Below are 27,378 nucleotides of genomic sequence, written 5' to 3' on the forward strand. Positions count from 1 at the left end.
TACACCTACACCAAAACAGGGTGGCAACTTGTGGGTGGGGTCAGAAGATAGGCAATGAAAATAAAGATGATTTTAAAGGATGTTTCCAGCAAGTTCTCTGGATAGATTTTGTGTATTTCCATTTGTCACTAATAAAAATGGTGACTGTTTTTTTTAGTATTTCTCTTCTTTTAAGACTTATTCCACTTATATGGTCAGTCCTGGCTTAAATGCTGCTTCTGTAGACAGACAGACTTCAAATACTTTAAAAAGAAATAAAATACCAACACAAGGCAAGGATTTAGATTTAAACTAGCATCCCTAGTGATCCTTTTTAAAATCTTGTCCACATTTTAAGGGCAAAGGAAATGCAGCAGTAACAACACATGTAATTTAAATTTGAAGTTCTTCAAAAGCTTGCTTTGCAAGCCAGCATGCTTTACAGACTGTACAGACTCTATGCTGAACAAATTCATCAACAGCAGAACAAAGATGTTGTGGGATAGCCTTCTTATTCTTGTACAAAACTAAATTTTATGGGTGAAAACAAAAGAAAGTTCATCACCTCTTCGCTAATAAAGTAAATTCATATTAAGGTGCATACACGTGGAGCAAAAGCAGCAAAAAATTTACATAATCAAAATATGCAGGAAGTTTCCCACCACCAGCCAAGCTTTGACAAATCTTACCATTACATGAAGACTCAGTCCTACTTTGCATTCCCCACTGTTTTGATATCCAGTCTCTGTACGTGGCCACTTCTTGTGTTACTCTAATTATTCTACCTAATATACTGTAAACCAGGAAAAGAAAAAAAGAGAAATATCCCACACAATTAATTTTAGGTACCCAAAATACAAGCAATTAATCTCTGAGATTTAGACTCAAAAATTTACCTTTCGGTTTCGTTGTTGGGATAATATTTAGCTATTGGGGAAACTGCATGGCTCAAAACAACATAGGCATAATCAAAGGCCTGTTTCACTTGCATGGCACCATATGAACTCCTCCCAACATCATTACCTTAAAATAAAAATATAAATAATCATGGTTTCAGTTTCATAAATTTATCTCCTTTCAGACATGGGACAGTTAAATTGTTTTAAAAATTGTCCTTAAGTCCCACCTCACTACAGTAACTTCTTTTAGAGTACAAGAGTATTAGTGAAGCCTAAATATACGAGTTTAGAAAACCTACAGATATTTTTATATATGGAAGTCCAAAAAGGAAATTCTGCATGTAAAAATTCAATCAATATGTGAAGAAAAATATTAACCATATACTGCACATATTACAAATACTATCCCGGGTGACATTTTTTAGGTTGGAAGTATGTTAACTCCTTCCTAAGAGCAGCACTTGATTCACCATTTCAGGATCCGCCTATTCATGTCAACAATCAACCTTAACATAAGAGTAAGGCTACAGAAGGAAATCACTGTGTGTTTACATGACTTTATAGAATCAAAGAGGAGGGTGGACATAAGCACATACATACAGTATAAGGTGCAACTGTGGTACTGGCAGGCACAAGGCTGGAAGGGAGCAGACTATATACCCGTATATCTAGCCCATACTCAGGCTTGTGCTGCTGCACCCTTGTTGTCATCACCACTCTAGAGGACAGCAAAGTTGTTTGACACACCTTCTTATACCCCACCTCCTGACTGTAATATAGGCATGCTCTTGGGTAACACAGTAACTTTTGCTAGCAATATCTTAAAAGAAAATAACCATGGTATTTGGAATCTATCTTGTGTTCACAGATATACATGAGATGTTTGTTTGATTTTTCGTGGTCACTGCACTATTCTTTGGTTTAACTCCTTTGAATTAAGCATTCCCTTAACCTTTTTCTTAGTTGATACAGCAAAACTTATTGACTTTTTGGTTTACGAGGATACCTGGCTGTAACGGATCTTCAATATACAGCATTGATGGTCTATAGCCATCCAGCATACTTTTTTGCACTTCATCCTTGGCAACGTAAGAGCCACCATCCTTTATTCGGATTCCAGTCTTCAGATAATTGAAGTGACGTCCATATAACTCAAAGAACTCTATTAAAAGAACACCATAGTTGGCACTGGGCATGCAGGCATCTTCTCTTGGATGCAGCTATTAAGAAGAAAGGAAAAAAATAATTTCCTTAAGATTTCAAGTGCCTATAAGTTCTCTTTTGTTTACCTGTATATCCTTTTCCATTTCAAAGCAACCATGCCTAATATAATATTAAATAATACATAAGAAAGCAAACATAACTAAATGTAGTAACTATTCTTAATAAAGCAGTTCTGCATCTTTAAAACAAGATGCAGCCAAAACTTTTATAAACTCATTACCTCTTAACAATAAGGCTGGCAAGTATCACTGCTTTTATATTTGATTTTTAAAAATGTTTTTAATATTTATATATTTTGTATTTGAACTTTCAGTTCAATAAGTGAACTTCCAGTGCCAACAGCATAGTTTGTGTAAAAAAGCACAGATGAGTATTCCAGAATCAGTCTGAACTTCAAAAACCTGTGTTTGGAATACAAAGCTATATAAATGATTCCCTGTACTGTTAATCATGCAGTCTGAGAGATTATGAACTAGTTTTCTAACTGATACAGAACTTGACTGGATATCAGATTGTTTTTCGTGAATGGAGATGCCACTAGTCACAATTAGACAAAATTAAGACTGGGAGAGATTCGGGTTTCTTTCACAAAGACATGCCCGTTGCCTTCATTTCTTTTGCTGCTCAGCAGTCAATTGAAAATAGCACTGAGCAAACACTGATCTCCAGTTCAAGGCTCAGCTTTAAAAGTAACTACAATCTGGAAAAGTACAAACGTACACATACACACACAGTTATAAGATAAAGTTTAGTACAAGAATAAAAATGAGGTTGGTAAAGTCAGAACTTGACTACCTGTTGTTTCTGCAGTATTTTTCTCCCCCAGACACAACAATATATTTTTAGCTTACGTATTTTGTTCTCATATATTTAATAGAAAGATGTAAAACATTTTATTTCGTACCAGCTTAAAAACCTAAAACAAGCAAACAAAATTATGTTGCACTCATTAAAGCGCGTACACGATACATGACTTGGAAAACAAGTGTTATAAAGGACAGCTGCATCTAACACTAACCTATGCAGCTTGTTCCAGAGAAATTACACAGCAGTCAAGTTATTTTACCATGAACAACAAACATGCCTGGTATTGATACACGAACAGATGTTCCAAACACCTCTTCTAATACTGGTAGTACCAGTATGGAAGGAAGAGTAGAAGGCAAGTAGGATGCCTCTACTTTTAAGTGAAAAGGGTGTTCAAAACCACAAACAGGAGAGGTTAAGTTATTAAGCTTAAAAACTAAATTCCTTAACATAGAGTCCTTTTGCACCAAGAGCAATAGATTTATTCATTCAGCTTACCTGAAGGAAACTGACAGCCATTAAAAAAAGACTGTAAGAACCAATTCCACCCGTGAATACTTCATTAAGATCCCTCTGCAACAGGAACTGTTTCAATACTAAAACTAGGTAGGGTAATACAGGGTATTTCTGAAAAAGAAGAACAAACGTGTTAGGACTGCATATATACAATTGATGCTAAAAGCGTATCGAAGCTACCTGTTTTAAGTCTCAAAGCTAGATAGAATTCTGACTTCTTGTCTTTAATAACAGGAGAAGCTGAGTGCTCTGCCTGTGATCAAGACAGTTATTTTACCTCTTCAACTCTGGTTAGAGTTATTAACAATAGAAAAATACTATTACCTCACAAAATCAGTGCGACTTCATTTAAATATGTAAACACACTTGCTTTTATAATACAAATGAGAAGGAAAACAAAGGAATAACTGTGGAGATAATGAAGTCTGTAACAGAAACTGCCTGCTACATCCAAGGTGATATCCCAAAATGAATTGAGACTTCTGTCCTGAGTACTTGAGATGCCTGGAGTTTGTAACAGCCCTTCAAAAGGTTTGTCTGCATAGATTCCCTGAGGGGGTGAGTATGCTGCACGTGGGAAGAACCTGGACCTTTTGGACAGCAATGGAGGCTGGGGCTACACCTGCATTCTGTACACCCTCCTCACAGAGGAGGGTTAAAAGGGGCTCAACACCATCTTTCCTCTTACTATCACAGAGCTGAGAAGTCCCATAGTGTCAGAGAAGAGATGTGGATCAGGGTGTCCATGCTACCTTCTGCAAGCAACCTCTCCCCCGCCACACCAGGCACAGCTGCCTGTGTCCAAGGCCAGTTGTGTGGCCTTGGCTTGGGCTGCCAGGAATAAATACAGCTGCAGGAGAAAACACCTTGTGAGAAGCCTTGCTGGGGTCCCCTGCTTTCTTTGCTCAAGAGCTGCTTTTCATCCCAGTGGTTCCCCTTGGTGCCTGCAAGAGCCACTGCTGCGCCCTACCCAGCCCCTTGCTGATGCTGCCCCTACCTGCTGGCTTGGTTTCCTGAGCCTCCCCCTCTTCGCTCCAGGCTTGGCTGGACTGTGAGCTGCCCCTGAGTGCCGTCACCAGACCTGCTCTGCTCTTCAGGCACCAGCGGGCTGCACCGTTGGCTGGCAGGGATCCTGCCCAGGGGGGCACCCCGTCCCTCCCCAGGTGTGCAGCCCACTCTCACTGCGCCCTGATGCAAAGCCAAAGCAGCCTCTCCAGAGGGTTACAAATAACCTGGGCAACAGGAGCACACCAGCACTTCTCTCTTTTTCTTTTTTTTAAGCACCAGAAAAACAAATGCCTTTAGGCTCAAGAGAAGACTACCTCCTACATTGAAGCTAAGAAGTATGTAGGTACAGAAAAATCACAGAATCATCTAGGTTGGAAGAGACCTCCACGATCAACTTGGAGTCCAAGTCCAACCTCTGACCTAACACTAACAAGTCCTCCACTAAACCATATCACTAAGGACTACATCTAAACGTCTTTTAAAGACATCCAGGGATGGTGACTCAACCACTTCCCTGGGCAGCCCATTCCAATGCCTAACAACCCTTTCAGTAAAGAAGTTCTTCCTAATATCCAACCTAAACCTCCCCTGGCACAACTTTAGCCCATTCCCCCTCGTCCTGTCACCAGGCATGTGGGAGAATAGACCAACCCCTACCTCGCTACAGTCTCTTTTAAGGTACCTGTAGAGGCAATTGGGCAAGTATGCAGGGCTTGATGGACTTAACTAAAAATAAACTTGCAGAGAATAACAGAAACGCAACCACCCTCTGTGTTGTGGCAGAAAAAACAAATACAGATTACCTGTCAATCACGAGGCAATGTGACAACACACAAGATGTAAAAACTGAAAGTAACTATCAAATTCCAGGTAGGTGTCTTGTGACAATGACATTATCAAGGCAGATGCACGTGATTTATAATCCTGATGATTTAAAGTGCTTGCTTTACTCAGATTTATTGAGTTTTCTGAAGAACTTTTATTTGCCTGTTGAAATACTTTCCTGCTGTCTGTTAATTTGTTTAAAAAAATAAACCAAACACAAAATAAAGCACTCAGTAGTAGAAAAGCGATACCAAATCACTAAAATGATGCACTAAACGCACGTCATATCTCTACACAAAGCATGAAAATCCACGTAAAATTTTCTACTGTAAGACATTTACCATGAGTGTGCAATGCACTGAGTAGAGGAAGAAAAGTAAATGAGTATAAAGATACTTTAATACATCCTATATATTAAACAAAAATATTGGTAATGGTACCTATGAGATAGCTGTTAGTGAACTCCTGAACAGTAACTTGTTAAACCTAACTTATTCTACTTAATTGGCATTTGTACGCTGGAACAATAGATATTCAGTCTAGAACAAGATTATTCCTCCTTGCTGCAGGAATGCAGAGTGATACTGATTTATGTTCAAGGAGCCACAGCTAGAAGAGAACGTTCGAAGTCAGTATTAGTGTGTTTTCCTTAGTCACTATATCATTATGACTTCTCCATGTGTACTTTGTACATTTTGCTATCTACATGCCCTTTAGGGCAATATAGAGGAAACTTAGGAACTTCATACAATAGTAACAGCAAAAAATAACAGAGTGAAAGTGTATCTGTAGTAAGGATGCAGTCAAAGTAAAACAGAATCAAATTAACTCATCATATATTCAGCTCTATAGCTCTATCACAGTGTTGCCTAACCTTGATAAAATCTTTGATGAGCTGGGCTGCTTTAACCCCATTCTGTACATTAAAGCTGATATCAACTTTTACTTCAGTGAAGGAATCTGTCAGTTTAATAATAGGTACCTGCAAAAGAAAGACAGATTAAGTCAACACAGACTCCCAAGACACATTTGGTCTCATTAATGATTTCAGTAAAACTGAAATATTTTATGAATTTGCAGAGGAAGTAGATAAAGAGAACAGGAGGACTTCCATCTAGTTATGAACTCACTCTCCTTGCCAATCTGTTCAAATAGATGTTGATTTTATTTTTAAACTCATATATGCTATTTCCAATTTGCTCTTCTGTTTTAACTGAACTTAACACTTCAGCTTCAAGTTATTTATTTTGCATTGTTTTTAGTCAGTTTCTGGTGCAGAAGCATAGTTCTATTGGGAAAAACAAACACCAGAGGGAGACAAATGCTTAAGATAAATTGTAACTGACGTACTCTTAAGAAAAAACACAGATTCCTCATCAAAATTATCTTTAAATAAGAAGCACAAGGTACTGAGAGCACTCTAATATATCTCCATCTGTGTGGCTTCCAAATTATCTTTTTTACTAATAATAGCCATCAGTTAGACACCTGTTTAAACCCTAACACTCTTAACATAGTTTTATAATACGCAAAAGGTAGGATGTTATAACGGAATTAATCCTATCCTGCACAAGAAACACCCAAAAATGTTCATATATGCCTGTACTTATTACTTATATATGAAAATGTATTGTGTTTGCTTGCAACAAATATATAGCATTTACTTATGTACTAACTCAGTCCAGAAATTCCAAATCTGATCACATTAATTCACCCCCAGGACTAGCATAACTACACTTGAAAGCAAGCACGTGCTGTGTGAAAAATCCAAAAATATTCCCCAGCAGAAGAAATGCTTCTGTTGGGACAGTATCAATTATTTTGTCAGCAAAAAAACCCTGCACTACATAAAAAAGTTCTGTTTTGAATCTATATTATATATATTCTGCTCTTATGATAATTCATCCTTTTAAGAAAGATCTTTCTTTGACTGGAAATTTAGCTTAGAACAAGGAAACACCCTCCTTCCCCAAACTTACAGTTGCTTTATCTAAAACCTTTACTGAGTTTTCATCTGCTACATTGTGCTTTCTAAGAGCTTCTTCCAGCGTCCAAAGAGGTAATGTCTCCCATTTTCCAAACACAACTAAATCAATATCACTGAAACAGAAAGAAAACAAGAGATATATTCAAATTAAAAGACCAATACACCAAAAAGACAGACTATCTGCACATCACTAGAAGAAAGTTTATGGAATGATAGCTTAACCAAGAAATTTATTCTTGTTTTGTCTTAGGAAAGGGGTGGGGATAAGCCCTTAAACTTGTGGAGATACAGAACATTTCAGATTACCAAGGACAGATATACATACCAATCAATTGGCAGAAACCCAACACCCACTCACCCCCCCACACCCCCCCCACACCCCCCCAAAAAAAACCAAAAGCATTCTGGGGGTGATTTCCTGCCTCTTCATAACTTGAAGGGGTTTTTCTGGGCGATCAGAGCATCAGAGTGGGCAGGTGGTAAGCAGCTGATGGGGAGCAGGGAAGGAGTGAGAAAAACACAGCAACTTTGACTTCAGGAAGCAACAAGCTGTTAAATAACATCAAATCTTCTAATTAACCTCACCCACTAACTCAGCTCCTTGAAGCTGTCCCTCTATTTTTATTTTTTTTTTTCCTTGCCTCTGTCCCTCTATTTTTCCCCCTACGCACACTGACATTCATATAGAGGAAACTGAAAACTTAATTCCTCTTTGCTCCTCAACTTCTTTCCTCAATCTCCCCTGCTTGACTGGGAGCACAATGAAGGCAAGCGTACAACCCTTCAGTTATACCAGCCAGCCACTTCAGTAATAGGGAAATATTACTGACATAACAGAAAACACCAACAAATATAGGAATGCTTTTTTTTCCTCCTGCATAGTTTTTACAGGTCTGCTCATTCACAAATAATGAAGCTTTAACAATCTCAAAGTGTTCAAAGAAACGACATCTGCCTTAGACAAAACATCTCCTGCCAACAACTCATGTCAGCAACAGGCAAGTTCAGCACCAGTTCAGCTGCATACCATTTAGCTGACAGGGACAGGCAGCGTTCAGTGAGTTTCAGAAAACTATGTTTAAAACCTGCATGGAGAGCAGGAAATGGTGCTGAACACTTTTCTAATTTACCTAAACTAAATGAGTGTTAAACTGACTCCTGTTGCTGACGGTTAGCAGTGGGAGACATTTTTCTGATGCACACCAAGACAGAAAAGGCAGCTCTCTCATCACCTCAAGTATACGTGTTACCTGCAAGATAACACAGAGATCCAGCAGCTGAACAAGCATGTATGCAAATCTTCAGTATCAGCTTAAGTAAAAAAATATCAGACAAACTCTAACATAGAGTAACGGAATTAAAAACACACTGTAGGCCTTTCTGAATCTAAGAACCTGAAATTTAGATTAACTATTGACTCACTGATGAGTGGGGAAAAACTGTGGCAAAGGGGAGCTCTGTTGGAAGGCAACACTGAATTAATTACCAACACGTGGATGTTGGTTATTTTGAAATTCTGAGAAAGTACTGCCACAGGAGCTTTTTTCTGTAGGCCCGTACTGTTTTCAGAATATCCGCATTTGTTCTCCACCAAAAACTCAGCTGAAACTGATACGGAAGAAAAGTAGTACATGAAATCAAACAGAAAAGAGTAAACTTTTTTGTTATTGCATCAGCTTCAAAAAAGTAAATACAGTAAAGAACTATAGCTATCACTCATGTGGACAGAAATCTCTCTCTTGAACTACCAGCACATGAGTTCAATCAAGCCCTTCTATAATCTATGAAAAAAGGTCAAGCACAAAGCTAAATGTGAAAACAACGTATATTTGTAGACTTTACTTCTATTCTTCCAAACAAAAAATGAGTAGTTCAGCTTTCCTGCAACTCCTTAGACTAAAACAATCCATGCAGTATCTCTCTTGATCTGACAGATACTTTCTTTTCATTAGGAGACGAAACCACTCAGGTATCACTTGCAGTCAGTAGTAGATATTCATTCCTCATGTTCCTAAAGAATATTTTGGAATATTTACAGAACTGACTTCAAGTGTTAACCTCAGACTTACGCTATGTAAATATGTTAATCCCCTGTAGCCATTTAAGCCTTTTGTTCTATTTCTATTTTGTCAAAAATATTTATATTTTCTATACAGAGGACACAAATGGGCAATAAGTTTTTTTTCTTTCTTAGTGAAAACTAGGACTAGATTTTGAAAAGGTAGAGATTGACTATTGTACAGATTTCACAAAATATGACAAATGAAAACAGTACTATGTGCAATCTTTTATCTTCAATGCTAACATTAACACGGTAACATTACATATTTTGATTTAACTGTGGAGATGATGAAATCCAGCTTTCCTCTTTAAGACTAACCTCTTATTATTATTATTATTACCAGTCACTTAACGAAGCCAAATCACAAAATAAGCCTTTTTCTTTTTTGACAATTCTTATCTTTTTCTGGTTCTTGTAAAATCTATATAGACACATATTACTGTTAGTAGTTCTGCTTATTGTGTTTCTGTCCATTTTGCAGAGTATTAATAGCTTAACGCTGTCTTAATTCAGCAAGTACATACACAAGTAACAGATATTAGGAGATCAGGTAAATCACTACAAGGGTACAGATTCCCGAGGTTATCTTTTTACTTGTATGGAATTTACACTAAAATTACTAACCTCGTAGGTAAATATAAACCAGTTTTAAAACTTCCAAATATCTGCACCTGAAACACAAGAACAGTATATATGAAAACAAATTTTCAGACTTCAGAAGACAAACAAATTCTTTTAAGTTGCTTGTAAGGGATGGCTACTGCAACCCTCCATTGGTAGATTTTGGTATCGCTAACAGACACATTATGAACGGAAGTACTCTTGTCACAGCATTTACATCTTCAGTGTCATATAAACAGTTAATCTTCATTATTATCACCCACAGAAGTACAAATAATAATGTTAACAACCTTGACTTTTCTCCTATAAAATCTTCTTTGTAATGTCAGAACCTTTCACCATGAAAACTTGGCAAAAGCCATAAACCAAAAGATTTAAAAAACAAACAAAAAATGATGACTGACAGAACAACAAAACCAAACCCAGTATTACTTCTATTTGTTTTCTTGCTTTTGTATCTTAAAGCATGCCCTTTAGTTTCTAAACAAATTTTCAAATTTAGGTTTAATATATTTCCACTGCTCTGCATACTTAAAAAAAAAATATATATTTTTTTTTCCTGAATTATAGAGCAGGTAGCACAACTCCGGTATTTCTGCTTCAACAACAACAACAAAATAGTTTCAGGAATTTTCGTATCACACAGATTTAGTTCACTTTGCTGGATTTTTCCTAGCACCAGAGGTTTAAATGGCCAGGTATCTTTTGTAAGCTGTCCAGAACCACATTCTCCTTAACATAGCCAAGCCTCACTGGGAGGTCAGACTCATACGCTGAGTCTCAAAAGGGGACTGGTGAGACTTCAAAGGAAAGATACCTACACATTTGGACTAATTTTCAACCAGACTGTCTTCTGATGTGTTTCCTGGAGCCACCTAACAGAGTTATGTATTCCGCTCTAATGAGTCTCACAAACTAGCTTGATTTCCACTATCAAGTGGAAAATGACCCACTTTTTGTTTTTCCCCTTTGGGATAAGAAAAAAGGGGAGATGGGAAAAAATGATGTTCTGTAAATAAGTGCCTTGATAGTTTAAGAGACTAAGAAGCAGTATGAGTGCTTCCTGTTGATTATTTTACGTTACTCCACACTTTAACCCTTCTCACATCCACCTCCAACAAAAAGCACACACTTGCAGTAAATTTATGTTGCAAGTTCATAGCTCTTCACACTAGAAAAGACTGCAAGAGATGTTACTGCACTAGTATCAATATTTTACTAGATCTTGACAAAAGCATAAAGGCATGACAAAGCTAGGAATGTAATAAAAATATTATTTTTTTCTTAACACAGGATAATAAAAAAAGCATCCTCTGTCAAACTGTTTGGGTCCAGTCAAACCAGGATTTATTCTGACACCAAAAAAGTCTGAAAAGTACTTTTGCACAATAAAACAACGATGGGTTCAGAAGTCTAAATATGCTTTCACATTATCAAACAAAATAGTGTCTTCAACTGAACAGCAAAGAAAGCCTTTATTGAATAAACAATCCTGAAAGTATTCATAAACTTACTGATACAACATATATGACCTTTACTGAAAGGAATGAGAGAACATCTGCTATTGTACAATAATTTGGAGTATGAGAAACACTGAACTATTATAAAAGACACCCACACTTCAACCCCTTTCTCATCAAATTGGTAGAGATTGAAAGGGAAAAGTGGGGAGATCAGAACAGAAATTTAAAAATATGTTGATTTATTATCAAATTAGAATCTAACCCACAGTAGCTGTGTAGCCATTTTCATGTTTAAAGCATCCCAAAAGCAGCATACTATTATGTCACGAGACACATAAACGCTAGTTTTTGTGGAGTGCCAACACTGATGGTTATATCTTTTTCTGTGTGGACAAAGATAAGTATTTGCATCCATAATATTTCAGAGGACTGTAACGGACTCTTACTGCTGTATGTTATTGTTAGTATTTATCCTACACTTCTGCAAACTTGTTCGTGTTGAATTCCAAAGTTCCTGTAGGAGCTTTATGGATGCTGTGTCCAAAAATGTCCTCACTATGCAGAACAGAACTTGGAAACCCGCAAAAGCTTGTGAAGTCCTTGCTACCAAAATCCCCCCCATCAAAACAAAAAATCTATCCATAGCCAATTAAAACTCCTCTTTCTGCTATGCTGTTAAGTTCAAACACTGAATTTTCTGAAGGCCATCAAAATAAATAGGGTTCATCTTTCTAGTTCTATTGCCAATCAGAGTATTTTCCCAACTGAAGTGCATGAGGTGTGCAGCATGACATCTCCAAGGCCACAGACTACTCAGACACAAAGTTGAAGACATTATGACAAATGTATCCTAAACTCCATTGTCTAAGTCAGTATTTGTTCAATACTCAGTTTTCATATTCAACTGGTCAAAAAAAAACTTTGTCTTAAAATGCCTTAATCTAATGTTTTGGGTTGCTCAGTTTCAGTGTAATTAAAGCCTTTCTTATGGTCAGAGCATTTCTGATGCCAAGAACAGTTGTCACTTACTAGGAATGTTTCCTTCTAAGCACATTCCCTTGAGTAAGAGAGCAAATGACACAATTGCTAATTTCTATAAATAAAGTAACAGCTTAGGACATGGAGTTTTACCACCCCACCCCCCCCAGCCCCATCTGTTTTTTTCAGCCTTTTCCTAAGTGGAACAGGAAAAAAATGCATATATGTGTATGCACACATTCTACACCCTTTTTACAGTTAGATTTGTGAAGCCCAATTTTACTTCTCCTGGTATCTGATTTTTACAGAGTGTGTCTTACTAAAGCGGTTTAGTGAAAAACTACAAACTAAATGCGTATGTTTAACTTAAAAGTTTATTTTAGCTTGATTTGCTGCACCTATCAGTCAAAATGAACAGCTTAAACATTAACTTATTACTTTACACTACAGCTGAAGCTGAGGACATTGGACCAGACACCACTTCACCTTCTCAAAGCACGTACTCAAAACTTAAATATTCCAAGTAGCTAAACCAATACAGATTTTCAAAAGCTTAGTGATTAACTCAAAAGGCTAAAAAAAATCCAAAAGACCATCAAAGTTGAAGACAGTTAAGCTCAGCAGTTAGTTCCCAAGCAGGTCTGTAAACTATCAGAAAAATGACATTACAGTAACTGCCAGGTTATAAGCTGGCATGCTTCCCATTCCTAAAAAGATTATGGGCTTCGAAAAACAGTATCAGTAGGTTAGATAACTATTTTCTCAAGTCATATTTTTTTTGGTTTTGTTTTTAAATATAGAATACCTAGCTAGCTTTTACAGGTCAAGTCTGTCCTACAAATGCTTAGAGTACCTTGGGAAGCAGTAAATTCTTGTGTACTACTCAAAATGTCAGCAGTAACAAGGAAAGATCCCGTGGTAATAAACGCACTCACCCCATTATGCTAGTAAGCCTGCAGCATACAAACTTGTCTGGAAATAGTGGCACCTAGGCTGAAGCAAATTTTTGGGGGTGAAATCCACTACTACAAGACTTTGGCAAGGTCTATCATGGTTAGAACTGTTCAATGCCAGCACAGTTTCCTACGCTACTTCTTGTCACACTGGCACCCTGCTACTCCTGCTCTTCAGCAGCGCCTACAGCACTAGTTCTCTTGGTTACAGGAGAGCTATATAATACCTGTGAGATATGCTGATGTCTGACACAGTTCCCTTGGAAAAATTACTGCTTTTCCTCAAAGAGAAAATTACCAAATGTGTAGTAATGACTATACCAATCCTCTGTAATTCTGTGACAAAAGCTGTGATCGAGCAACTTGCTCCTTCCATATTACACATCACTAACATTGTCCGTAACATGAACCACGAGAGTGTATTTTACACACACAAAAAAAAAACACACATACATATATAGCTCATACAGAATTCCATCAGTCATTCTGCCAAATTCTAAAAACATTTTCCAAAAAACAGGTTAAGAAGATCTGAAATGAACAGTGGGTTAAAGTCACTCATGTCGTAACATTACCTTTTACTGTGGCAGGATCAAAGAGCATTCCTTATAATAAAGATTCTGCTGTCTGAATTTGGTTTGCTATTCTGGTTAACAAGTCCTTATTTTCAGCTACTGTTATCTATATTTATCTGTAGATAAATGACTGAGGCTACAAATCTGCATTCTGGAAACAAACACCATGTTAGTAGAGGGATGCAATTAAACTAGAGTCAGTTATGCTAAAAATCCAATGTCGTCCGCATAAAAAACATCTTGAGATGTAAAAGAAACTTCTCTAGCTTCCCTTTAATCCATTCTTTATTGAAAACAAACAGAACTAACACACAACCCCCCCCTACACACACACACACAGAAGCATAGCTGTGCAGAAGAGAAAATCTTGTTTTGACTGTATGAAGTCCTGGCAAAAATCTACCTTCAATGGAAAGAGGCATTAGAGATTTAAAGCTCAATATACAGCAAAGAGATCTACAAGCTTGTTTCTTCCCATACAGAAACCTGGTTTCTTTACTTTTGTAAGATATTTCAATTTAGTTTCCCTGACTATTAAAAACAGCAGTCTAGATAACATGGCATTGCTGGCATTCCAGCTTACAGACCTATTCAAGACTGCAGGTCTTTGGACTAGAAGTCCTGCTACAGACTTTTTCAGTCAAGCTATGAGTTTCAGAAGATTTATTTTTTTTAACATCACTTTTTATATGCATGCATGCCTGATATGTTTCCATTAACCTTAATGAATATTAATGAAACTAAACATTGCCATACCTTATGCCCTTTCTTTGATACAGTAGGTTTAGCTCGTCTTTGTTCTTTCTGTTCTTATGTGTGATATAAAATGTTGACCTATATTATTCTACAAATAAACATCACCTCTCTCTCATTTGACTAGAAAGCCTTTTTTTTCCAAAAGAATAAACAGTGTTTTCATTATTCAGTACTTCACAAACTAAACAGGCACATAACGTTGCTTTTGTATTTTAATAAATAGAATAGTATCCTACTCACATCTGCATTAGGCCAGAGCTCCTTTATAACGTTTTCTATCCTGTTCACCACTTCCATCCGCATTCTCTCTTCTTCATGTCTGGGAGACATATACTTATAAAAGTCAATGATTTCTTCATGGAGACTGAAAGAAAAAAAAAGATCAGAATGTCAGGAAAAAAAAACACACAGAAGAATGAAATTGCAACTACTCTAATCAAACATAACTTTTAAGCTCAGTTTATGAGTACCATGCAATTAAAAAAAATTATAATCACACTGCTTAGTAAGGTTTAGTCTCCCCATACAAACTTGCATCATACATCAATATTGTACTGCATTTGCTGAAAGTACGGAAGCAAATCTAAACCCAAGTACCTTCACTTCACATTAGAAGTCGCGCTGTGTATTTTAAAGTCAGCGTTATACAGGAACGCTTCAGTCTTCAGCTAAGAAAGCAGCTGCGAGCTCAAAGTACACACTGCTCAACAGCTTAACCAGGAGGTTTTCAGCCAACGCTTTGCAGCCTGCCCCTTGGCACCAGTAGGGTCGTTTCAGGCATCAGTCTGTATCCAGCACCGAGCTTTCAAAAAAGGTTTGCAGTAATTGTGCCAGTACTAGAGCTAGGAAAATTGCCTCGTTTACTGTTTAGACAAGACACCAACTAAGCATGCATTCTCTCCTTGAAACAAGCAGATAAGCAGCAGTGGTGGCTCGGAGGAGTAAGTGCCTGAGAGGCAGCTAACCACTGCCTCTGGCAGATGGGAGCTCCCAGCCTGGCTGTGAGACGCACGTGTAGTAAGTTACATTCAGATTGCCTATGATCAGAGCTGAAATAACAATGTCTTCATACAGTGCCACGAATTTCTAGGCTTCTGTAATATCGTAAACACATCATCGTCTTGACTAACAATGTTTTAAAGAAAACAGACACAAACAACACTTTAATTCCAGTAAAACACAGAGGAACTCTGGCACTGAGTAGCCAAATTAATTTCATTTGCTTCCTGCAATAATCATTATAGTTACAGGTAGTTTTTTGGTTTTTAAATGGATTGTTTCTCGGTAACAAGTGCAAACACAACTCTCCTTAAAGCTCCAAGGGACCATCTGGGGAGCAGTTCATTAAGAGCACGTCCTTAGATCAGATGGGGAATCTAGCACTTCCCCACCACGTACACATCTACATAAATCACATGTTAATAACTACAAGTTGTACACAGGTGTCAGAAAAACAGATTAAAACATCTGAAAGTTGTATTTAACAGAGCCCAAGTAAGGACAGAACCTAACCCATCCATCTGCCTTGCATCCTTCAGCGCCATGTGTCACAACAACACCAGCATCTTTCCCAAAGAGACTGAGGAATAAAATACCTGCGTCACTTTTACCAAGCATTTATTTGTGGGAATTTCCCCCCCAACACCCGCAGGGCAACAGTGCTAACAGTCTATTAGCTTGAGCTGGCAAACACCACAGGCTCTCTGCAGCTAATGCAGAGAGAAAAGTGCCTCTGAAGGAGTTCCTCCATGGGGAGACCCCGAGGGAGAAGCAATACAGCTGCATGAAACCTGCACTGGGCGCAGCTTCTCCTTCAGCACCTGCCGAGGGAGCCTTCGAGCCTGGACTGGCTGGAGCAGCCTGGTTGCACCCACAGTGTGCACGGTTTGGCCCAGAGCAGTGTTTTTAACAAGATTAAGCACACACACACCGCTGTCAGGGTATCTGATGGCAGGAGCCCTGCTGGGATGATGCCGAGGGACGGCTCCGGGGACGTATTCGTGCGTGGTGCAGCCCAGAGCCCTCCTGGTGGTCACCGGTCCCCAGCCTGCGAGGGGGCTTGGGGAAACCACACAGCCAGGATTAGGTCCCTGAAGCAAACAACAGGGCAAGCCACAGAGACACTGCCATTCTCACTGCTCTCTCTATTAACTCAGCTATCTGACACTTTTAATTGAGGTAACTATCAGTCGGTGCATTCCTTGGGAGCACATAAAACACCGATGTGCTGTCAGCACACCGTCTGCATCTCTAACTGGGATCAGTCTTACTCTTCAGGAGTCATGGACATTTTGATGGCGAAGACAAGAAATTAAGCAGTATGCAAACACACAGAAACTTGCACCACATGCACACCAACTAGTACTACACAATGCAGATAGAGAAAAAAATGAAATGTGAACTTTCTCACTGACAGAAGACCGGCTTTAAGACTACCAGAGGAAGTCCTCAGCAGCACTCCAGGCAGAATACCGCAGATAACCCGTATCTCAGCGCCCCCAGGAACCCATGCTGCCCGGATGGGGCTACCTGTGCCGTGCAGGATCACAGCGCTCAGGCGGCCAGCAGGAGCGGTCAGGGCTTACAGCTACACCGGGAACTGCACTTCCCTGCCCAGCAAAAACTGCTGCCAAGAAGTAAGAGAATGATTAATTAAAGCCACGGCAAACAGAAGCAGCAACATGCAGACTTCAGAGCAGTATGACACGACTTAGTAGCGTGACTCCAATTAATGCGGAGTTAACTCAACTTGTATTGAAAATTAAAACTCAAGGTTATTCACTGTCTTAATCAACATCTATTATAGTCACTGTTTTTCAAAAACAATTTGTTTGGATTAATGGAGGCTGTTTACTGGAGTCTCTAGTGGAATTTTATATCTTTAGCTGAAATGAAGATCAAAGAGACTGAGAAGTTATTTTTGGCATCATAACAGTATTTTATTATTTAAATAACTAATGAATGTAGTGGCATTAAGATAAAAGTCCTTAAAAGGAGGCTTGTTTTTAGAAGGAAATTGCACTGTAATAAACCTGATTACACTATGCAGGGATATTTTATTTGGCTTTATAGTTGTATCGAAGCTACTGACACCCAAGACCTGCTTGGGATGCATGAAGAGTTCCTTGCTATGCATAGGAACATTAGTTTACTTTATTTATTACAGTAAATAGCAATAAACAAGGGCATCTTAGTCCTGTATTTCAGGAAATCTTAAACTTTTGGAAAAAACATCTTACACTTTCTCTCTGTTTTAAAACGAAGGACTAGCCACATCATATCCCATTTTAAAACCTTGTAAGCTGAGTTCATTTGCGTTTTACAGACCAAACAGAACTGAAGTAACAGAAAACAGATGCCACTAAATACAGTGGATTATAGCATTTTTTATGTTTATGTGACAGAGATAATGATGCAACATTAAAAAAAATAAATGCTGGTCAAAAAGCTGTAATCACAAGAAGAACTTCCCATTGTAACATCACCAAATCACACCGTGAGGAACACAAAGGCTGTTAGACTCGTGCTGTTTAGGTGGAAAGCTGCAGCTTTTGTACAAATGTAAGTAATATGGAGCACAGGATGTTAGATTTCTTTCTCAATTTGATCACAGCTTACTTTCTTTTGCAGCACAACTTGTGGGCTCTAAAAGTGCAACTCGGGATTCTCCAACTAGTTTATGTGTCCAAGATGACGATATTCTGGAGGACAAATCCTTCTGCATGTTTGCCAATTGATTAAAAACAGTCACATACAAACAAAATGTTATTTCTGTTTCAAATGCACTGCACAGAGACGATACGTGATGAACGCATAAGTTTGACTACATAATTCAGTTGCCTGAGGTATAAAGCAGCACAACTCACCATTACAAGTCTCGAACTGGAACCAGGGGTGACACTGGCAGTCACATTGCTTCACAAAATGTTGCTGGAGATGCTAAAAGTATTGTTTCTGTGCACTGGAATCTTAATGCAGACTAAATGACTGGCCCACTGTGCTTACAGGTTTCGAGGGAGCTTACAGCTTACAGCTGGAGGGAGCCAGCCAGACACAAGCCACTTGCAAGCCTTGCCAGTGGCTGACCCAAGTTCACACCTAGCCTGGGCCTTCCTGTCCTGCTCTGGGCAGCTGAGAAGCAGACAGCAGTCACACTACGCAGAGCCGCCAGCAAGATAAAGATAATTCTGATTTTTTTTTTCTTATTATTATTAACAACAGAATAGCAGTTAAGTGTTGCCATCGTGTGCCAACATGCAGTGTTATGCTAACCAGAGAAATAAGTTTTAATTGAAAAGTTTCCTGCCTTTGTCATTCTAGAATTGCATTATAATTCCACCCTCCTTTGGCTCTTCTTCACTTTTCATTTCACAAGAGAAATTATGCAGGCATACATGTTCTAATTTCTCTAGTAAGGGTGTTACCCGTAGCTTCCGCTCCAACTGTTCAAACGACCGCGTTAAAAATTCTGCTCATCTGTCCCAGAGAGTTTCTTCTGCCTTTGGCACATCTATACCTCTGCACCAACATCACTGAAGATAATTTAAAACAGTGGATACTAACTACACGTAAAAAAAAAAATGCGTATGGTGCTCACGTACTACAACTTATTCTACAGGATTTTCTGAAGGAAGCCCTATTTTGAGTGATTTGGAGTGATGAAAACTTAAATTTTTGAGAACCTCTGTGGACTGAGGGCAGAAGCAAGCAATGAACACACAGACAACTTTTGTCTCCCCAAACTCTATGTTTTAAGACGAATCACTTCTGATTTCAGAGCTTATTGATTTTATACCCACACTTGGATGGGATATTTACAATGTACTCCTGTAGCACTGAATAAGTCTTTTGTATCTGAATTTTCTTTGGCTGAATAATTCCTATCTGACTGTGTTTAGTCTCCCCTACCATTTTAAGTCTTCTCTGAAGGAAAAACAACAACAACAAAAGAATGTAATGCAACAGAGAGAAACAACATAGCATTTCAGTCTTTGGGGAAGGAGGAACCTTAGGTATATTAACTTCTTGAAAGCATCAATACTAAGAGCCCTAACTGCATCCATCCCTCTGCTCCAGTTAGGCAAACCAGTATTGCACAGGAGGAGAACAATTTTGGTCTGAAGCTTCCCACAATGTTTTACTAAGAAGAAGATGGTACTGGTTTTGGACCTGTCAAAAAAAAAAATCAGCAGAATTACGGCAGGGATTTCTGATCCTTTAGAAGTTTAATGAACTGAAGAAAGCTCGTGCATCTCTCACTCGTGAGCTATTTGGTCCTGAAGGGTCTTTGAACAAAACTCTACCTGAGACAAAGGAAAGACACTGGGAGCCCAATTCTTTCCCCCCGTTATTATTATTAGTAGTAGTTTAAAAGTAACACCAGCACTCTACAAGATGGGGAATCCAACAGCTTCCCAAATTCTCGTTCAATTTTAATACTTATCTCCCACAAGCCTAATAAATAATTTCTAGGTTACTATCACCATCTACATGCATTCAGTAACAAAGCAAGAACAAGAGTAGACACTGTAAAGAGCACAAAGAGTTTTGCCTACCTTCAATCTCAAGCAAAAACAAACATGAGAGTAGTGAAGGGAACTGTAAATACGAAGCATCTGCTGAGGTCCTCTCCCTACCACCTGTGCCTCTCTAGCAGACAAATTCTTTTAATATGTGCTAGGTTTTAAGCTACTGAGAAAACACCTAACTGCATCTGCAGGTGATTTAACAGGCAATTAAGCTTCACGATGACTGATACATCGGCCCTGGTAAGAAACTAAAATTGCACATAATGAAGCAAACAACTTTCAATAGCCTCGGAGACTTTAACCATCACTTTTCATATCCCTGGTGACCGAACCATATCAATACACCACAGGTCACACAGCAGCCATATTGTGGCCACATATGTCCTAGGGGAACTTTAAAATGAAACATCCCAAAAGATTTCCATATTAGTAACCTAACAAAAATAGAAAAGCTTTAGGAGGTGGGGTTTTTGATCACACAGACTTTCCTTCAGGTAAGTTTACTTGTTTGAAATACAGCTTCACCAGGCCACCTTCTCAGAGTTCACACTAAAATAGACATGCAGGAAAAAAACGCAGGTGCTTTGCCACCATATGTTCAGTGAGCATCACTAAAATTCTGGCTATCCACTGCATAAAGCAGTTCCCTAAGATGCAAACAGAGTGCTTCACTTTGCAAAGAGCTAGACAAATGGGATTTATTTCTGCCCTCTTCCGTTACACCCCAGGTGTTTGTCACCACTCCCTGGCTTTGTGCTCGCAAGGTCTGCTATAAGAGGATTACACGAGCCTCCCTAATCCACCTAAGGCAAAGTTAGTGAAGTTAAACCCAGCACCCTCCCGGCCAGCCAAGCTGCCAGCCCCCTGAAGGGGCTCCCTGAGCACTGCAGCCCCCGCTGCCACATCCACCGGGGCAGCATAGGGCAAGCAGCCACCAGCAGGACAAACACCTTCAGCTGGCACCTCTATACCCAGAAGGCAGGACGAGCCATCTTGGGGGGCTTTCAGTAGTTATCCACAAGAAGCAGGACATTTCTGACCAGCATTTGTAGTTCTGTAGACAGAATTGCCTTTTCGCGCTGAGGGAGGGCAGCATTTTCACAAATACCTGCGTGATGCAGGAACCCAGATCCTGTTTTCAGGACCAATGCCTTTCAAGATTAAACTAATTAATCTGACATTAAACTTGACAATGTTTTCACGAATGGGGTTTGTACACTTTAAAATGTATGGTGGACTGATAATAATACACATTTCTTCAGTATGGTCAACTGATAGTAATACACATTTCTTCAAATGTGGTGGAGCAAAAAAAGATGCCACAAAAATCTGTATTACAAGACTTAAAATTTCTATCCTGTGTAAATATTTGAAAACGTATGTAGTGTAGCCCCTTCCTTCTTCCTCCCAATAAACACCATTCCCCCCACACATATCAAATCAATGTAGCTTTTTATCAATGATCTGGATTTAAATTAACTTATGGGTTTAACTGCATCATAAAAAGCACTAAAATAGCACTGCCTAAAGCAAATGGCCAAGGTGAAGCAGAGTCATATTAAAACACAGAAGAAAGAAGCAATGTGGGCAGGTTTGTTCTTTTCCAACTATTGAATTTAAATTGTCTCCATCATTTCAGTTATTTTTTTATCATTATTTTATAGATCTTTTGCTTCAATCTGGATGAATACTATCTTCTTGAAACTGATTAAAACTCCAAGCATATTCTTTGGTCAGAAACTAGTATTAAAGACTGTATTTCTCAGACAATGTAGAAGTGAGCATTTTTTGTCTGTTTATAAATTGCAACGTGTGCTTTGACTTCTAAAATACACTCCAGATATACTAGAGATTTTTTTTTTCCTAGAGAAATTTGTCTTTTAAGAGGAAAAACATCCTACAGAACTTTAATTAGAAATTAAATGCTTGAATGAATCATACCTACAAGCAGTCTCAAGTATGACTCCACAACTGATCCACTGGCTTTTAAACCTAGGCCGTATGCGTACCAAGTCTTCTGCTTCTATTCTCCCAGGCAATAGGTTGCCAAAGGAAGGAAAATTAATGTGTGTTGTTAACAGAGGAGGGGGGGGGCGGGGAGAGAAACTGCTACCTCAACTTCGCTGAAAGAAAAAAGGATTAACAAAAGAACAAGATGAAGCAGGAGGGAACGGTTTTGTGCAGGAAAAAAAAAGTGGGAAGAGTAGATAGAGATAGGATATATCTGTTTTATTTCATAATGACAAAAAGGCTTCAACTCCTGGTGATATCTAATTATCTTGAAACACACCAGTAATTCCAACATCTCCTCTAGTGAGCATATGTAAAATACTACCACAAGGTTTTTCTTCAGCTGACTTGTAGAAAAGCTTTAGTCTGTTGGAATATAGTTGAATGTATAGATCAGCTATGCATTTTGCAAACTCATAATCTAGAAGACTGATTCATATTAAAAAAAAAAAAAAGCCTTAGATTTAGAGGGCAACTATTAGTATACACTTTCTACATTCTGTAATTACAAATTGAGGTAAAATTCCAAACAGCTAAAACCACGGAGAAGTTATAAAAGTATCTATTTCCTACAGCGAGGGATTAGTAATTGCTCAGCCTGCCAGTTTCCCTTGCTTAAAAAGCTCTCGTTCAAAGAGCCCAAACAACTGATTTTTAATCAAGAGCTTAATGAGAAGTAAAAGTGACTATCAGTAGTAGTTTAATTTATTTTAGCTGAACTTTCCCAATAACACAGTAACGGCTGAGTTAGTGCTCAGGCTGTAACAAAAGTTACTGTCAGTACATCCCCTCAAAGGCTTGCAAAAAACCTTCTGTATCAACACAAGAGGTAAGGAAGTTTGTTTGTTTGTTTTTAAGAAATTAGATCAGTTTTGCAATTGCAACCGTGGTGTTTACTGTTAAACCAGACTGGAGGAATATGGCAGGTCGGCTTTCTGTTTGTCTTCATGAATATACACCACTATGGAAGTTCTTCATACACCACTAGTACATCGCTACTATTCTGTCAGTGCAGCAAATATTATTAAACAAACACTCAGCCTCTGATCTGCCAACAAATGACAGCGCACACTGTCAGGGCAGAGGTGAGATGACCATACTCCCTGAAGGCTGTCGAGTACTTCTGATGGATAACGTGTGCTCAGACAAAAAATCTCCATCTGAAGACTTGGCTCTGAGCTAAAAACTTGCAGCGCAGGCCCTTCCCAGCACAGCTAAATGGCTGTGAGCATGCCGGGCTCACACGTGCCATGGAAGCACATGCAATAACCCAACGAGCCTTGCAGGGGACCCAAAGTAGGGCTTGCTCCAAAACAGAAGAAAGTTGAGACAAGTCGTCTGCTTTCACAGACACAGTGGGTTCTGCCTAGCAAATACTCTTCTTGCTTATAACTCGATAATTGATTTAACTTAAAAGATTAGTTAAATGAAAAGATTATGCAATTGTTCACCGCAGTCTCCTTCCATCAGAGTTGACTTAAACATTCAAAGCTCCACCCCAAATGTACCCATGCCAGTCTTAGGTTGAAGAGAGACACTAATACAATCCCAGGCTTACGATATTCACACCAAAGTCAAGTAAGAAAGCTGGTTAACATCTGAGTTCCTACCTATAGCTGGTCCTGCTTACCCACTTGTCCCTGCAGCTGAGTAGCATGCACCTCTGAGTGCTGTGGTAATTCCAGAAAACCCCTCACGTCCATTTGTGCAACAAGCCTGCTTCTTCGCTGCTAAGTAGACGGAAGAACCAACCATAAAACTCAAAACACCTCCATTTCATTCACACAACATTAAACATTTTTTAACATTATTTGTAAGTCCAATAAACAAGCTACATTTGCAGGTTGTCAAGACCTTTTCAAGTCCAGCATAGGAACATTTTCAAATCATGAAATCTGACAAAGTATGCCACCTGGAAAGTCAGTGCACATTCCTAAAGCTTTCTTACATTTATAGCATTGGGTGGCTATTTTGGGGGGGGCTGAGGGGATGGAGGGTTTGTTTGGTTGCATCTTCTACATTAAAAGTATTTAATTTTTTTATGAAAAGAGTTGAAGTTAGCACTTACAAATCTAAAACCTTGTGCAAAATAGTATGTTAAATTTATATTCATGTAGTAAAATGGACAGTAATCCTGACTTACCTGCCTAGCGCACGTTCAAAACCATCTTATCACCCCATTTATGACTTTTACTGAACTTCGGTGACACTGTGCTATAACACTATGCAGTGCTGTCATATCAAGGCAAAATATAAGTCACAGAAGTATTTTTCCCTCTCAATTTCCAAACGTTCAGAAATCACTAGACCGAGTGCATTTTAAGGGAGAAGGAAGAATTACACATACTACTGCAAAGTACGAGGAACATCTCAGGCAGCTTTCTGCATTGATGCTTTGTTATTTTTACAGCAAAGGGGTGCACAGTGAGCTATGTCTGGATTAAAAAACTCAGTATTCATTTTGGGACTCATTTATCCAATAGTATACTCTCTCCAAGGTATATATTATAAACTACCTGTTCGTATTCTGGTTTGTTTTATGGTGCTCAGATACTCTCACTTGCAAGACAAGGTGCACAGGCACCAGCACGTGCTGTGAGCAGCAGCATACCATGCTTCCACACAACCTGCCAAATATTTTGGAGACTCACCAGCATCTTTTCGTCTGCTTGACCACTCCAGGCTACAAGGCTCTAAACAGCAACAGGCAGAAAAGAATAATACTTAAGCAGATCACAGAAACGTGTTCCCTGAGGTCACCTCCATTAGCTCAATGACAGATGCACACTGAGGAGCTTCGATGTCAGAACCAGAAGAAATGCTTCCTCCTCCACTGCAGCTACCAGACTCCTCTTCACAGTATCTAGAAGAGTTGGTCTCTTACTAAACCTGCAGATCAGCTCATGGTTTTTATCTTCTTTCCCTCAGAAGGTTCAGCTTTCTGTCAAAAAGCTACCAATACGAGCCTAGAAAATACCCTTCACTGACCGAGGGCCTAAAATCTTAAAATTCATAGAGACCATTATATGCTGAAGGATGGCTTGTAACGGATTTAAAGCAACTACATTAACTACTGAATTCTGCTTGGGCACAAGGACAAAGTAATCTGTATGGGGTACATTAGGGACTTTAATAGCTTGAGAGTCACAGCAGGCCGAAGCATAACATCAGGCAGCTGAACACTGGACCCTGCCCTAGGATGGGACATCCCCAGACCACACACGTGTGGTACCAAATTTGTGTGCAGCCTTCTGGCAAAAGCAGCAAATGGAAATGAGGCTGTCCAGAGCTCTCCCAATAAGCACTCAAGATTCATCCAACTAATTTACGGAAACCGCTATCTCAAAATAATTCAATTAATAATCTGAACATCAAGCAGATTTGTCTAGTGTACCAAAAATTGAGTAGAAGACCCAGCAGTGGAGCCCAGCTGGCCAGCTATCAGAAACCCGCAGGAGGGTCACCGAATCTCTACAGGCTGCTGAATCGACAGGCAGCAGGAACGGTACGCTGCAGCATGCCTGAAGCTGGTGTGCTTCAGAGCAGCAAATGCTGAAGTGAACTATTCCAGCATATAATGCCCAGTGACTTAATGCCTACAGGCAAATACTGCATTATACAAGAAACGAGAGGGGAAGTTTATTATTACACAGTTATTCTATTCATTTGCTCCAAGGTACTGTTAACCTGGGAATTGGCACTGCTACTTATTGCCACTGAAATAGTATCTTTTACTACCTGTATGTGCACTGCCGCATTTGGCCAAATTGTAAGACGAGCAGCTTCAGAACAACACTGGCTAATTCACATTTATATAGATTTTAGCTAAGAAAATGTATAATGTAATTACAAGACAGCAACAAACTCAAGACAACATTGTTCTTTCTGCCTCATTTCAAAAAAGTTTAAGTAAGAGCAAAACCCAACAGCTTGATGAGACCAACTTCTCTAGCCAAGGCTGGAAGCAGAGGTACGTGTAAGGAAGTTGTTTACCTCAGATAACTAGCTCCTCAAGGCAAAAATCAACATGAAATTGTTCTCCTAGAAGTACCTGCCAAGTATGACTCCAACAAGGAAAAATCCATGAATGAATGGGAATAAGGCACCGAGTCCAAAACACAACCAGAAAGCCAAGTAAACAGAAGATCCTCACACGCTGCTTGAATCAGCCAGCTACAGTGTGACATCGCAAAGAAAAAAAATAAAAACCTGTCAGGATCTCACTCTGAGCACAGCTCAGTCCTGACCTCAGACAGCACGACTGCAGCCACGAGCGTTACCCAGGCCCACACAGCTCCATCCAGCTCCTCCTTCCGCAGGCGGCTGGGCAGCAGCACCCCTGCTTGTGCGAAGGCTCAGGCCCACAGCAAAACTTCACACAGCTCCCAAAACCGCTACACGCACGTATTTTAGATTAAAGCTGATGTCTCACTGAGGCGGAAAGGGGAGGAATGTAAATGCATCTAGAAGATTAAGTGTTTTGTAACATCCTCCCCACCCCAAAACAAAGAAAAACCTTTTGGTGTTTGGCTGCTTCTGAAGTAACAGTGGAAGGGAATAGCTTCAAAACTGACAGAGTGAGAGAAAAAAATAAGGCAAGAAGAAAGCTATGCTGTCACACATCCTCAGCCTGGAGCAACCACGACATCAAGAGGTCAGGCAAGGCCAGCAAGCCCTGACCGAGACTCGCTCCCCTCAGCCCGCACGCTGGCACACGGCCGCAAGACCAAGGCCTCAGCCCCGAAATACTGCGAGGTGCTCCCACATGCCCTCTGTGACTGACACCCCCGCTCTGATTACAGTAAGACATTTTATGAAGGGCTTACTTCTACGTGGTATTTGGGACAGGTTAATGCAAGTTCTCGCAGCATTTACCGGGTCCATAAACAAACGGAAGGAAAGGGAGCGACATTTCACAAGCGTGCACGCAGATCAGACTGGCAGCGAGCCTGTGCCGAGTGAAGATGACGAGCTGAGGTTCTCAATCGCCTGTAACTGCAACTCTCCCTGATTTGGAAGTTCCTAAAGGACTTGGTTTGCATTTGCCTGTTGTTAAAACCCACTACCTGTAGAATCACAGCACTAGATCCTGTCCGACACGTTCAGATCAGTGCTGGCTGTCTCGTTCCTCCCTTCACGCCCACCCGTCATGCCAGTAAAATGGCCGAGCAGGCACACATGGGCAAC

General features: G+C 39.4%; 1 protein-coding gene across 1 annotated transcript in view; it reads right to left on the bottom strand.

Annotated features, from left to right (window-relative positions):
• Positions 1 to 27,378, bottom strand: part of TENT4B (terminal nucleotidyltransferase 4B) — a 41,888-nt gene that overhangs the window by 6,307 nt on the left and 8,203 nt on the right. Inside the window, exons 2-9 of the mRNA XM_035543367.2 lie at positions 14,894 to 15,017; positions 9,932 to 9,978; positions 7,238 to 7,358; positions 6,133 to 6,240; positions 3,408 to 3,536; positions 1,885 to 2,098; positions 876 to 1,002; positions 669 to 772 (exon numbers count right to left, since the gene is read on the bottom strand). Coding sequence (XP_035399260.1) covers positions 669 to 772; positions 876 to 1,002; positions 1,885 to 2,098; positions 3,408 to 3,536; positions 6,133 to 6,240; positions 7,238 to 7,358; positions 9,932 to 9,978; positions 14,894 to 15,017 — 974 coding nt within the window. The remainder of the gene's footprint in view (positions 1 to 668; positions 773 to 875; positions 1,003 to 1,884; positions 2,099 to 3,407; positions 3,537 to 6,132; positions 6,241 to 7,237; positions 7,359 to 9,931; positions 9,979 to 14,893; positions 15,018 to 27,378) is intronic.

Source organism: Cygnus atratus, chromosome 12, assembly GCF_013377495.2.
Source record: "Cygnus atratus isolate AKBS03 ecotype Queensland, Australia chromosome 12, CAtr_DNAZoo_HiC_assembly, whole genome shotgun sequence".
NCBI classification, from domain to species: Eukaryota; Metazoa; Chordata; class Aves; order Anseriformes; family Anatidae; genus Cygnus; species Cygnus atratus.